General features: G+C 36.9%; 1 protein-coding gene across 1 annotated transcript; it reads right to left on the bottom strand.

Annotated features, from left to right (window-relative positions):
- Positions 1-4056: 4056 nt before the first annotated feature.
- LOC109452957 (olfactory receptor 6C4-like) lies at positions 4057-4986 on the bottom strand. Its single transcript, XM_019742312.3, has one exon. The coding sequence runs from the start codon at positions 4984-4986 to the stop codon at positions 4057-4059; it is 930 nt and encodes a 309-aa protein (XP_019597871.3).
- Between the last annotated feature and the right edge of the window lie 10502 nt (positions 4987-15488).

Here is a 15488-nt window from a genome sequence, read left to right as displayed (position 1 = left end):
ATAGCTGTTGAGTAAATATTTTTGAGAACAGATAAGTAAGTTGGAAGGCACCAAAGACAACTGTATTAACCTTATAATTTTGGCTGCTCAAACATCTATAAATATCCAGCCTACTCAAAAATTTTAATTTGGTTTTCAATTTTGTTGCTAAAATGTTATGTTTAGGTATGGCATTACATATGGGTATCTCTACATGGTACGAATGTCAGATGCTACTATATCAGAACTCAGAAAACTTAGATTCTAGTTGTGGTTCTGCTACTAATACTGGGGTCTTGGATAATTTTTTCCCTAGTCTTAATTTTTCAGTTTCTAACAGCACTTTAAAACTGATAAGGGCATGGTGTAAATTAGATGTCTTTTTATTTGTCTTAATTTAAATGTTTTTAAGCTTCAAGAAGCTTCCCTATATTTCTCATATTCTAGAATATTGTGAAAAAGTTTCTGCTCCCTCTTTCTATATCCTTCATGATTCCATTTGAAATTCCAGACTCCCTCTTGCCTACCCACCCTGGAGCTATGTCTAGACTCTTGGGAATTAATGGAAATGACCTCAGGGGTGGCACAGCAATTTATCAATAAGCCTCTGCAGGCGCAGAAGAGCACTTTGTTGTCTCTGCCCCAGGAAAATGGCCTCGGGGATGTTGTTCTTATGGGACCAGCTAGATGTCTACTTGTTTCATATAGAAAGAAGCCAGAGAAGCCCAGGCACAAGTAACTCATCAAACATTTAAAAATATAATGCTAAAAACCAAGCACACACTTACATTTCAAACATAGCATAGGATTATATGTAAACTGTTATATTGCTTCAAGTTGCATTCATTTTTTTCTATTATAGACTTATAGACTTCTTTTATTTATCATACAGTCCAACCACCATGCAGATAAAATCTCATTACAAAGAAGCACTTATTGTGGGACTGAAGCCTCACAATGAGATTGACCTGGGGACCCTTAGAATAAGTTGGTTTTTATTATTTCCTGGAATTGGCCAGAGAAGGGGCCCAAGGAAAAAATATATTTGGTTGTTGGGATGAGCTGGCAGTGATTCTACTATTCATGTTCTGCCCATGGGATGAAGTGATGAAAAAACCAATTAAATCATCACTCTGGTCATCTGAAACTGTTCTGACTGAAGGCAAAGATCTGAGAGACTGAGAATCTATTGCTACAGAGCAATTTAATGGTGATGAAGCAGTCCAGGGTGTTGTGGCAGAGTGACTTGTTCTTACCCCACTGGATAGCTTTCTGAAGGGTGCCTGAGGATTAAGAAATTGCTCTTTTCAGGTTAGGATGTTATTAATTAACGAGGTATGGGTAGCCTTGAGAAAGGAACAAACAGTTCTTAAGTTAATCAGTGAGGGGAGAAACAAGGAGAAAACAGATGAATATCAGGATGGATCAAACTGCAAGCAAAGTCTAGTTACAGGTGACTGGCTAGATAGCAAGCTATGTGGTGAGTTAAACTGCAAGCTAGCTAAGTGTAACTGTGTTATTAATTCCCTGAATTTCATCCTTACAATTGCTGATAGGTTTATAATTAGAATATGAACTCAGCTGGGGTGGAGAAATAAAATATTGAGTTAAAGCAGGGAGATAAAATGCAGAAAGACTATGCACCTACCATTTTATTGTTTCTTACTTTTCCCCTCTGCTTTTGAAGTTCCAGAGAATTCTTCTACACATCATCAGATTATAGCTAATCCGAACATTAATATACACATATGTATGTTTCAAGAAATAACTGAAGAATAAGCTTTGGTTCCAAACTCTGTATGGACAAAAGAGTCTATGGACATAAGCAGAATAATTTTAATATAGGGAAAGGGCATGAGGACTATTTTTACAAAAGAAGAAACTAGGAGGTTGGATTCCAGGCCTGCTGCCTCCGTGCTGCAAGACAGAACTCAGGCAGATGTTAATCAATGACACAGAATAAACCATCCAAAGGCTATTAAGCACAGAGATTCCATTATGGCCATTCCTGGAGTTAAGCCTACTACAAACAAGACACAGGTTGTGCCTTACAAAAGTTAAAGATAAACCTGCCCCTATTCTTCTTTCATCTTACGGAAGTTAAAGGTAAACTTACCATTGGTCTTCTTTCTTCCTTTGCCCTATACCAAGAACATTTTCCATGGAAACAGAAAACACATAGAAACTCTAGTCCGGGGGATAGAGGGATCTATCTTCCACTAGCGACTAGAGACCACCATCTCTCTGTGGGGTGGCCTTTCCTTTCTTCTTACTTATTCTCTGCTAAATAAACTTATGTTCACTTTGAACTCTGTATTGGCTCATGTTTGAATTCTTTCCTATGTGAAGCCAAGAAACTTCTAAGCCCGGGACTTGAGTCCCCTCTCTGGGGGATTTGTCCCTTGCCAGCATCATCTTGAGCAGAGCCCATGAGAGTTCATATATGAGGGGGAAAACGGGTGGTAGAAGAGGGTAAAGGGGTCAAATATATGGTGATGGAAGGCGAATTGACTTTTGGGTTGTGAACACACAATGCAATATATGGATGGTGTATTATACAATTGTACACTTGAAAGCTATATAATTTTACTAACCAATGTCACCCCAATAAATTTAATAAAAAAATGACATGTTTGGAACATTTATATTTAATGTAATTATTATATGTTTGGATTTATGTCCATCATTATTTATTTACTGTTTGTTTCTTTTGTTTGAGTTTCTCTGTTTCCCTTTTCATGGCTTACTTTTATTTGAATTTTTTTAGTATTTCACTTCAATTCATGTATTTTTTTGTGATTTTGACTATATCTTTGTTTAATTTTTTTGAAGTCAACTCTGTAGGAATTACAATTATACATGCTTAACTTTTCCCAGTCCATTTAGAATCAAGATTGAGTACAAAGTAGTACTTTAAATGAAATGTAGACAGTTTACTATCATATAGGTTTCTTTCTCTGCCTTCCCACTTTAACTACTCTTTAAAAAAACAATTCTTAAAAAATTTGAATGATGTTTCCTGAGGCATCCTTAGGCAACACTTTCACTCTCAGCCTCCTCAGGTTCATATACAAAGTACGTCCCCTAAAGCTCAGGCACCTTCATAGAGACCTGCAGATTTTGACTATTGCCAACATGGCTCAAGATTCCTACTCCTTTAAATCTTCCTTTGAGGGCAGATTGGATATCCACTGTGCTAGGGATACCCCTGGGAATAGTTTTCATTTCAATTTCATGACTTGACGGAGAGATAGAGTCAGAAATATCAACCCTACAACTGGAAATCCTTTTTGTATTAATTATCTGAAAAAGAGACAGTTTTAAAAATGTCAGAGCAAGAAGGATAAGAAAGAAAATTGGCTCAAATTTGAGAAAGGATGGTCTCTATTGCAAGAATAGAGCTTTAATGCAAGATGTAATTACTAGCCTCTTTGGGGAAGTGGCTAGTAATTCTGATAATATGTTTGGATAACTTTCTTAAAGACTTTGATAAAATTACAAACCCCATTTGTAAAGCTAAACTTTACCAGTAAGCTCAGGACTGTCAGTCTTGTGACAACCCTAGTAATTTTATCCAGATATTCTTTTCCTTTTTTGTATTAAGACTAATAATGTTATCTAGCTACATATTTTTTCCTATAAAAATTTATCTACTAAGGGATTATATCTATATTTATTTTTTATCATATTAGAAATTAAACTAAGAACTTAAAAAATCTCTACATTAATTTGTTTTAAATAACTGTAATAAACATTTTATACAAGCAATATATTTTTATTTAAAATAACTATAGTCTCAAAAAATGAGAAGAGTGGTATTATTTCATATTTTGGTAAATTTTTAAGAAGTCTGGCTCAAAAATCTATTTACTAGAAAGAAATATTTAAACTGGTCTTGGGCAGATTTCCCCCTCATTGGCAAGTTTGCAATATAACTTCAACGTCTCTTCATGAAATTTCATCTGAGATGTCGCTTTAATAAAGAGAGTGCTAGAGAAGCTCTCTCTTTGTTTTCCTGGGGAGGAACTTCATGAATATTGTTCAGATTTTCCTTTGAGTTTGAGGTCTTTACATTCATTAAAGACTCATAATCTTTCTGGCCACATCCTTGAAGGCTTGTTTTACTTGTTTATTTCTTAGAGTGTAAATGAACGGGTTCAATAAAGGGGCCACTGAGGTATTGAGCACAGCTACTCCCTTATTGAAGGGAACTCCCTCTTTTGCTGAGGGTTTTATGTACATGAAGATGCAGCTGCCATAAGAGAGGGAGATGACAATGATGTGGGAAGAACATGTGGAAAAGGCCTTTTTCCTTTGTTGAGCAGAGGGGATCTTCAGAATGGCCCAGATGATGTTTGTGTAGGAGAGACTCACCAGCACGAGGGTGACCACCAAGGTGACAATTGCTAAGATAAAGTGAACCAGTTCCAGGAGTCTTGTGTCTGAGCAAGATATTTTTATGAGGGGTCCATAATCACAATAATAATGATTCAGGAGGTTAGAGGCACAGAAATCCAGCTGACTGATCAGGATGATTGGGGATACGATGATGAGGAATCCACCTAGCCAAGAGCAGAGAACCAGCAGCATACAGACCCTGCTGTTCATGATGGTCGTGTAATGCAGGGGTTTGCAGATGGCCACGTAGCGGTCATAAGACATGGCTGCCAGAAGACAAAACTCTGTGGAGCCAAGGAATATGGCAAAGAAATACTGAGTGAGGCAGCCGGCAAAGCCGATGCTCTTGTTCCCAGTTGAGATGCTAAACAGCAGCCTAGGAGTGAAAATGGTTGTAAAGGAAATTTCCAAAAAGGAGAAGTTCCGGAGGAAGAAATACATGGGAGTCTGGAGGTGGGAGTCCAGTAATGTGAGGGTGATGATTGTCAGGTTTCCAATGATGCTGAATATGTAGGCGAGGAAGAGAAGTATGAAGATTACCAGCTGAATCTCCGGGATGTCTGTTAGTCCCAGCAGAATGAATTCTGTCAGAAAGGTTTGGTTTCTCATTGTTAACCTTTGCAGTCTAGGAAGGTACAAAGGAAAGAAATCAGTGATGAGAACGGAAGGAATGCTCAGAAACCTTCAGGAGAGGCTAAGGTTTTCCCGTTGAATGGGTTCAAATGCCTTTTTTCTCATCAATTTGACTCAAATGAGATGTTTCTATTGGATAGAGGCTAGTTCTTCGTAAATTCCCATATAGGAGGATTTTTCTCCATGTCTCCTTTTAAGGCCCTGTATGTACTTTCCTAGTCTACCTTCTAATGCAATGTCTAAGTTATCATTTTCTCCATTTTCTACTTTTATTTTCTCTTTGAACACTGACTCTACTTTTGATCTTTTCTTATTCTCTGCTAATTTGGCAATGATGTCTCATTTCCATCATTCTCTTGGTCTCAGTGAGAGAAGAAGAGCTAATTGTGTTAGTTCACATTTGAGGGGCTTTTAGGGGGAATCAGCAATACTATTGTAACTGTGGTAACCAAAGAGGTCCACAACTTCTCTTCAATTGTTTTGAATTTGTGGATTTGTAACTAATATCATCAGTCTCTAAATCTTTGCTGCCAGTGTCTGCTTTCCCTCAGGTCCCAGTTCTCCTTTCTTAGATGGTTTTAACAGAGAAACATAACAGATGGCATCTCACCAATGAGATTCCTGCTTTCATTTTTTCCCATATTCATGTTTATTAATAAATATATAATTTTGCTCTGGCTAGAAAAATATAGCTGAAATCAAAAGTTGCAAGCCTCATTTAGGAGTTTCTAATGAAGAATTTGAATGACTAAGGGGCTATTTACACCATAATTTTACAATTGGAGTAATTATTTCTTGTTTATAGATAAGGAACAGGTTTCTGCATATTTACATAGTTATTACAATGAAATTTAACTTAGATTTTAAATTTATTTAATTTCTCCACAGTTGTCACATCTTCAAAGCCATTCTCAGTAGGCAACTAACCTACATTTTATTAATAATTAGTAAAATTTCTTCTGACATAATCTTCCTCTTTACCTTTCTTTTTTCAAGACATTTCTGTCCTACACTCATCTTCTCATACCTCTGTTCAGAAGAGTAGATGACTCCTCTTGTGTCAAAGGTCAGTCCCTTTTTGACTCTTGAAAAAGAAACAAGTAATAAACATTTTTACCATCTTCTAAACTAAGAAGCATTTCATGTATATTGTTTTACTTGGTTATAACTACAATAATAATAAATAATAACCATCATTAATTGAGAACTTACTGTGTGCCCAGCCTTGTCATTATTTTATTTGATTCCCAAAATAACCATTTGAGATAGGCACTGTTACTGTCCCCATTTTGTAGATGAGGAAACTGAGGCTTGGAGCAATTGATAAATTGTTCCAATTTGCACAGCCAGTATATTGTGGACTCTGACCCGGTGCCACCTAACTCCATAGTTTGCACACTTAGCTGCCATGTTGTGTTGATTTTCCATCCTCACTCAGAGGCAGTGTGATTATGCCTATTGTCTCAACCTTACAAAAAGATAATATGGATTAACAATACTGCGAGGATAACAATGATGATGGTGATGGTGAAACTGAGGCTCGGAAAATTAAAGTGATTTGGCCAAGAACACACAGCTAGCAAATTCGTCTGATTCTACAATACATGTAGACTAAACTTGCTTCTTTATTTGTTAACAAATTTATTAAATGGTGATTGCATATTTAAAAAATTTTTTTTGCATTTTTATATTTTACCTCTACATTGTCTTTGATTTTCTTCTTCTGATATCTTCTTAATTTCTTCCTTTAGCCAATGGCACCTTCCTAATTTTTCCTCCTTTCTCTAGACTCTAATGATACATGTCTTACACTGGCTGTTCTTCTTTCCTTTAAAGACACATTCTTTACAAGTTGCTTGCTTGCTCTAGTTTCCAAACCAGTGAAGCAATCCTGTCCTAAACCTATCTCATGCTGCCTCTCAAATAGTTATTTCTAGGTCTGAAGTCTTATTTCATTTTCAGTCTTGTATCTTTAATTCTCTATAAGGCACTTTCTTTTGGATATTTTCCCTCAAATTAACCTTACTATATTAACAACAGTGAATTGTATGATTCCATTTGGGTTAAAAAGTTATATAAAAATATGAAAATAATATATGATATAAAACTATATTTCTATGTGCATATATAGTCACATATATCTGGAAAAATAAATTGTTAACAATGTTACTTCTATGGAATTAGATGGGGAAGTGGGGGACACTTTTCACTTATGTGAAAAGCATAAGTTATTTTATTTTTTTAAGGAGGGCGCAGCTCACAGTGGCCCATGCGGGGATTGAACTGGCAAACTTGGTGTTATCAGTACCACGCTCTAACCAACTGAGCTAACTGGCCACCCCATAAGTAATTTTTTAATTAAAAAAACTCACAGTTGCATGATTTTGTGTTCACAGCCAGGCAACATTGATATAACTATAAGGTGAGAATATACTTACACTTGACTTTCAGGGCAGTGCTATGGAATTTTATCCATCCATGTCCGTGGATGAATCACAATTTACAAGTCAGATGTGGAGGAAAAGTGGCATAAAACTGAACTTGTTTGCTTGCCCACCAGTACTTATTGACCTAATTATTCACAAAAGTTTACAAACTTATGAAAATTTAGTAGGAAAAATCCTATTGATCCTGTTACATATAAACTTGGTTGTCATTTGCCGGTTATTTCCATGTTAATTTAAAATGCACCCTGGCAAGTAAGTAATCCTTTGAGATGTGATTTATTTAAGTTAAGCAATATTTATTGCAGTGATAATAAAAGCACCCTCCCTTCAAAGTCTTATTTCCTCTGTTCTGACTATTTTGAGCCTGGACATATGATGCTTCTGATTTTATACCAGACTGAAACATATTTTAAATGTTCTATTGAAGGAGACCTCAGGATAATCGGTTGAGGAAAGAAATGAAAGATCCCAGGAGGCCCACATTCAGAACACGCTAACAATCCCTATTTGTTAAGAACTCTGGAATTGAACTTTTAATAAGAGATTGGGGAAGAAGTCTAAAGAGACACCGAGGGAGTTAACAGGAGAACATCAATCAGTATAATAAAAAGGCCTTGTGAAAACCGCAGTAATGATAATGATTAAAAACAATCACAGGAAAATAGAACAACACATGATTTTTTTGAGCAGCTTACTATGTGCTGGGAATAATGCTAAATAATATACCTTTATTATCTTAAGTACAGTACTAGATAATACATATTAATTATTTGCTTGCTGTTCATAACACTATATGCCTCCTGAAAAGCAAGATAGTAGCCGTTAGGGCATTTGCCTTCTGCTGCTGTGGCAATTTTACATTGGTCAAGTAACATGAGCTATGAAGAGGGTTTAGCATTTTCCCCATTACTGCCTTTCCCTTCTCATCAGTATTTTGTGCCTTCATAACACAGAGGAGGTCATGTGTCCTTCCTCTATTTCCTCTATAAGGCTTGAAAACCCCTCCTCCACTTGTTCCCAAAACTCCCGCTCAAACCTTTTCAAATCCGCACACTCTCAATCTCTAAATCTTTACATGGAACTGGTAATTGTCATGTGGCTCTTTAGGAGCTATCAAGTAAGAAGAATGTCCTTTACAAAAGAATTTTCAGATTGGATGGAGCAGAGGAATCTGAAAATTCTTTTGATTAGAGGGATCATTGATTGGCTTCAGCCAAGACACTACATGATATGACATTAATTTTCAACCTATGTTTGGTGAGAGGAATGTTTCTATTAGGGTTGCTCCTAGACAATCAGTCTGTGATTAAGAAGATTTAGCTTCACCTACCTGCATGAACAGTCTCTCCCCCTGTTCCCAGTTTGGCTTTAGACAGAGACCTGATGGATGGATATGGCAAGTATGGATTTTTGAGAAAGCTAATGTGATATAGCAATATAGTATACAAAGCTCTTTAGGAAAAACAAACATAGTCCTGAGAGATTACTGGAGGGCAATAATACATACATCAGGACAATAGATTTATGGGTAAAAGGCAAGAGAGATGGTGTAACAGAACAAGAACAGTATAATTTGCAGAAGAAGGGATTAATGCAATCTAGTCCAGAGCTTCAGGGGAGAGAGCATTTATTTGTGGGTAATCCTTGATTTCTGGAGGCTAGACAAAGAGATAATTTTGTGGTACATATAATAGATGTTATTTTCCTCCCAGTCCACACCTCTTTTTGAGAGAACTTGGTAAGAGGAGAATGAACTAGGTATAGACATGAGTCAAACTGAGCTAATTATATTCTCCTTTTTGGAATTTGGAGTTAGGAAGAGAATTTGGGTTGGTAAACTGTGAGTGGTCAAGCTAAAAGGTAATATGTATGATATATATATATATATATATATATATATATATATATATATATATATATATATAAATACTTTTCTGTAAGAAATGTTGTGGGACAACATCATGGTAAATAAGGTTTGCCCATGCATGATAATGCTGAGCTGGGAAAAGAAATCCATACCAGAATGAAGGTCTATTCCAGTGAAGGCAATTGCTGCCTCCACTACAATAGAAAAGATCCTGTGCAATTAACTGAGTAGTTGGTGGTTGATTGCATATGGAATGAGCAGGTGCCACGGTACAGGCCTGGCTTTGGTTTTCGCTTTTAGAAGATTGGATACAGCAGTGACAGTGGTCATATCAGTCTTGGTGAGGAAAGGCTCATGAATAATCTGTAGTCCTCTCATCATGGCTGCTTTGTTTCTGAATTCATTGAGCAAGTGTTAGAGTGGTGGGAAAGAGGTTGACTCTCATCCACAGAAAAAATCAGCTTGTCTGCCAAATTTTTGATAGCTGTGTGTTGTGTGTATGTTTGCTGGAGAAGACTTATAGTGAGCTCTCATATTCATATTGAATGTGAATATCCTCAACTTTAGTCACATTATGAGAGGTCTATCCTTATTTCTTTACTCCAAACCTCCTGGTTAACCAATTCTCCACTTTATTTTTTCATTCTAAGTCCCCAATTATATAGACAAGCTATTATCCTCTAACTGCCAAATGACATGGACCTATACCTATAGATATCTCTCCTTCCAGACAAAGTGGACAACTATTTATATTAAGATTCTGTTGGTTAAATGAGAAACAAAAACTCATAGACACAGACAATAGTTTAGTGGTTACCAGAGGATAAGGGGAGAGGGGGGTGGTAGGTGAGGGTAAGGGGTATCAAATATATGGTGATGGAAGGAGAACTGACTCTGGATGGTGAACACACGATGTGATTTATAGATGATGTAATACAGAATTGTACATCTGAAATCTATGTAACTTTACTAACAATTGTCACCCCAATAAACTTTAATTAAAAAAAAAATTCTGTTGGTGGGGACAGTTTCCCTTCCCAACTGCTTTTCAGGCCAAGCCTCGGTAGGACTGTAATGCCATAGTAGTCCACTTCTGGCTGATGTCAGTATATTGCACAGAGCCATCTGAGAAGAAGGCTTTATTTTTTCTTCCTTAGTCGACTAATCACTGGAATGCCTCCCCCACCCCAACCCCAATGAAGTTATATGTGTGGCTTGATGAAGAAGAGGCATTGGAGGAAGAGTTAATGTATTGGGAGTGTGAGGCTCCTACCGTGTTTCCCTGAAAATAAGACTGGGTCTTATATTAAGTTTTGCTCCAAAAGATGCATTAGGGCTTATGTTCAGGGGATGTCCTCCTGAAAAATCATGCTAGGGCTTATTTTCCGGTTAAGTCTTATTTTCGGGGACACATGGTACTTGTGCAAATTTCTTCTGCCTTTAGGGTCTGTCTGCATGAGCTTCACCTTGTATGTCCCATCTCCTCTTGAAAATGGGATAGCTCTAGACACTTCCGTTTTTATGACTTAGTGAATATTTAACACTCACTTCATGTGAATAGTTCAAGGTAAGTGTTTTCAGGTTGCCCCATGAATAGACATTTATTTCTCAAAACACTTATTTCTCAAAAGGACAAGTTACTTGCTAAAGATGGCATGGGTTTATCTCACAGTGGCTTTGTATTGAGACTTACCCACTGAGGTGTGCCACAAATTCCACACAGCATCCTGATTTGCTGCAGATACTTTGAGTGCATTTAAATCCAGAGTCATAAGTACTCTATTTGTGTAGAAATTTGGGCTATCTGGAGAGATTTCTCTTATTATGAGCAGTTTTATAAATTATTTGATAAGTGGGCCAGAATAGCGTTCTCAAATGTGGTGCATATTACCTCTCAAAGGTGGTGCATTGGGGCTCTTGTTTAGTAATATGTGTACAGGTGTGAATGCAGTCATTTTTATTTCACTTTGAAGGTATATCTTGATACACCCTAAGGTGTCTGGAATCCCAGAAACTTCACTGAGGAAGCAGGGAGCTACGGTGTCTTGGAATTTATCTTCCTTCCTTTGCAAGCATGTGTTTTACCATGGAATCCAGCTATTCTTGTTTCTTAGGTCCTGTTGTCCTCAATATGGCAGACCAGTGTGATGTTTTGTGAGCTGGTGAGTCTAGTAACCAGTTACTACTGTGTAACAACCAACCACAAAATCTCAGTATCTTAGCAAGAAAAAGCATCTATTTCTCTTTACATCTTTGGGTTGGCTTGGGGTTAGCTGAACTCAATTTGGTTCAGCGAGGTGACTATACTTTAAGCTGTGGGTCTGGCTGGGCTTGGCTCCTTTGGTGGGTTTGTGTCATGTCTACTCCATATGTATTCATTCTGGTGTCCAGGGCTAAGGAGCAATAGCTACTCAGGGGACTCTCCTAACTTGGTGATGTCCAAGGTGCCAAAAGGCAGTGGGAAACACATTGAGTCTTAAAGCCTAGGCTTGAAACTGGTACACTGTCCATTGGCCAAAACAAGCAACATGGCCAAGCACATATTCAAGAGGCAGGATAGTATACTTCAATTTTAGTGGGAGGAGCTATAAAGGTATCTGGCAATGGTCATGAATACAGAAAGGGTAAAGAGTTAGAGACAGTGATTTATCATAGTGAGCTAATCATGGGCTCTTGGCTGGGAATTTGAAATTGATAACCAGAAATTAAATCTGAGATGGAAAGTCAGCTATTTTTTTTTTATTTTTTAAGATTTTATTGGGGAAGGGGGACAGGACTTTATTGGGGAACAGTGTGTACTTCCAGGCCTTTTTTTCCAAGTCAAGTTGTTGTCCTTTCAATCTTAGTTGTGGAGGGTGCTGTTCAGCTTCAAGTTGTTGTCCTTTCAGTCTTAGTTGTGGAGGGCGCAGCTCAGCTCCAGGTCCAGTTGCTGTTGATGGTTGTAGGGGGTGGAGCCCATCATCCCTTGCGGGACTCAAGGAGTTGAACCGGCAACCTTGTGGTTGAGAACCCACTGGCCTGTATGGGAATTGAACAGGCAGCCTTCGGAGTTAGGAGCATGGAGCTCCAACCACCTGAGCCACTGGGCCGGCCCTATACCACAACTTATTTATCCATTCATCTACTGAAGGACACTCTGGTTCTTTCCATGTCTTGGCCACTGTAAATAAAGCTGCAATGAACATTGGAGCTCACATGTCTTTATGTATAAATGTTTTCAGATTTTTTTGGTAGATACCCAGGAGAGGGATTGCTGGGTCATATAGTAATTCTATTTGTAATTTTTTGAGGAACCTCCACACTGCCTTCCATAGCTGCTGCACCAGTCTGCATTCCCACCAACAGTGTATGAGTGTTCCTTTTTCTCCACATCCTCTCCAACACTTATTACTATTTGTCTTGTTGATGATAGCTATTCTAACTGATGTGACGTGATAGCTCATTGTGGTTTTTATTTGCATTTCTCTGATGATTAGTGATGTTGAGCATTTTTTTTCATACGTCTATTGGCCACTTTTATGTCCTCTTTGAAGAAATGTCTCTTCAGGTCCTCTGCCCATTTTTTAAATTGGATTGTTTGTTTTTGGTTGTTGAGTTATATGAGTTCCTTATATATTTTGGATATCAGCCCCTTATTGGAGACATTGTTTGTAAAAATCTTCTCCCATTTGTGTGGTTGCCTCTTTATTTTTTCAATAGATATTTTTGCTGTGCAGAAGTTTTTAAATTTGATACAGTCCATTTCATTTATTTTAGCTTTTACTTCCCTTGCCTTTGGACTAAAATTCATAAAATGCTCTTTGAACTCAAGTTCTATAAGTTTAACAGCCTTTTGATTAAAGAATTTAATCCATTAAGATTTAAAGTAATTAGTGCTAGGTAAGGACTTAATAATGCATCTTTTTTTAAACTTTTCCCCACCATTTTTTTTTATTAGTTTCAGATGCATAAAACAATGTAATAGTTAGACATTTATCATTTGTATCCCTCACACAGTGACAACCGCCCTCCCCCCATCCACTGCCCCTCTGACATTGCACACAGACATTACATTTCCACTGTCTCTATTCCTAATGCTGTACTCTGCTTCTTGTAAATATATATATATATATATTATATATATAATATATACATAATATATAATATATATATATTATTTATGTAATTATAGTTGACATTCATTATTGTTCAACTTCAGCTTCAGGTGTACAGTGCAGTGATCAGGCATCTACATCATCCCTGAGGTGGTCTCCCTAATGAGACAAGTGTCCATCGGATACCCTACAAAATCTTTACAATGTTATTGATTACATTCCCTAAATTGACTTTCGTTTCCCCGTGGCAATCTTGTGGTTACTGACTGTGCTTATTAATTGTTTTCGATTGTTTTGCCATTCTCTGTTTCTTTTTTCTCTTGTTCTTTTCCTTTGTGAATGATGATTTTCCATAGTGGCATGTTTTGATTCCCTTCTGTTTGTATTTTAGTGTATCTACTGTAGATTTTTCCTTTGTGGTCACCAGAAGTTTTAAATAGAACATCTTATAGGTATAAAGGTCTATTTTAAACTAATAACAACTTAACTTTGATCACATACAAGAACTCTACCCTTTTACTCCCCCCTGACATTTTATGTTTTTGATGTCACAATTTACTTTTTATATTGTGTATCCATTAACAAATCATTGTAGCCATATTTATTTTTAATACCTTTCTCCTTTAACCTTTAGGCTAGAGTTAAGTGATTGCCACACCACTGTATTACAGTATTAGAGTGTCCTGAGTTTCACTATATATTTACCTTTTCCAGTGTGTTTTATATATTCTTATGCTTTCGTGTTATTAATTAGTATCTTTTTATTTCAGCTTGAGGAACTCCTTTCAGTATTTCCTGTAAGGCATGTCTAGTGGTGATAAACTCCCTTAGCTTTTGTTTGTTGGGTGGGAAAGTCTTTATCTCTCATTCCTGAAAGACAACCTTGCCAGGTAAAGTATTCTTGGTTGGCAGTTTTTTCTTTTAGCCCTTGGAATATATCACCCCACTCTCTCCTAGCCTGCAAGGTTTCTGCTTAGAAATCTGCTAAGAGTTTTATGGGGTTTCTCTAGTATGTGAAGAAGTTTTTTCTTTTGATGCTTTTAAACTTCCTTCCTTTTTATTGATTTTACAGTTTTATTCTAATTTATCTTGAAGAAGATCATTCTGGGTTGAAAATTTGGGGGACACATAAGCTTTATGAACCTGGATATACACTGCTCTCCCCAGATTTGGGAAGTTCTCAGTCATTATTTCTTTAAATAAACTTACTGCCACCTTCCCCTCTTTTCCTCTGAGACTCCAATAATGTGCAGATTGTTCTCTGAACGGTATCCTATAATTCATGTAGACTTTCTTTACTAATATTCATTCTTGTTTCTTTGGGTTCTCTGAATTTGTAATTTAAGGAATGAGAAGCCATCAGAGAGTTTTAAGAACCAGTGACATGATATGATTTGTATTTTATAAAGGTCAAACCATGGGAAGTTATTTTCTTTATTTCATCCTACTACAGCTTTCATGGCAGTAATTTACTCAGCCAAATTTCCTTGGCTAATTTTGTTTACAACTGGGCTGTCACTTGGAAACAATGTCATGTATTCTAGCCTACAGGGTGTTCTAACCTTTTGTACAGAAGTTCTCATGTTTTCTTTTCCTTCTGTGTGTGTGAAAATCACACTTCTTGGGTCCTTTGTAGTTGTGAACTCATTTTGGCCAGTAGGTTTTGGGTAGAGTATTTAATTGCAGGTTTGAAGCATTCCAGCTCTGTGTGTTTCCTGTTGTGTTGACCTTTGAAGCATCATGTGGAGATGGCAGCATAAAATTATGTGGAAGGATCCCATGGAGCAGAGTTAGCTGCTGATCCACATTGGACACATAGTATGAGAAATTATAACCTTTTGTTATTTAAACCACTGAGATTTGGGGGATGTACACAGTATACCAGTATACTACTTCTCTTAATTGCATTTTGATAGGAATAAAGACTTAAAAATCAAATAATTTAATTCCTAATAGATTGTAGATGTAAAAGATAGGTTGATGGGAAACACATTTTAAAAAAGGGTATGTGTGTCTCTCAGACTTCTGAAAACATGCTTAGATTGCCTTTGGGAAAATCTGTTTCTTATT

This window comes from Rhinolophus sinicus, chromosome 1, assembly GCF_057876585.1.
Source record: "Rhinolophus sinicus isolate RSI-liver-muscle chromosome 1, RSI-T2T, whole genome shotgun sequence".
Taxonomy (NCBI): Eukaryota; Metazoa; Chordata; class Mammalia; order Chiroptera; family Rhinolophidae; genus Rhinolophus; species Rhinolophus sinicus.
Note: the sequence above shows the minus strand (reverse complement) of the source record. Positions and strands in the feature narration are given on the sequence as shown.

Excerpts from the sequence above, each read along its gene's own strand:
- LOC109452957 (XM_019742312.3), bottom strand. The coding sequence starts at position 4,986 with ATGAGAAACCAAACCTTTCTGACAGAATTCATTCTGCTGGGACTAACA.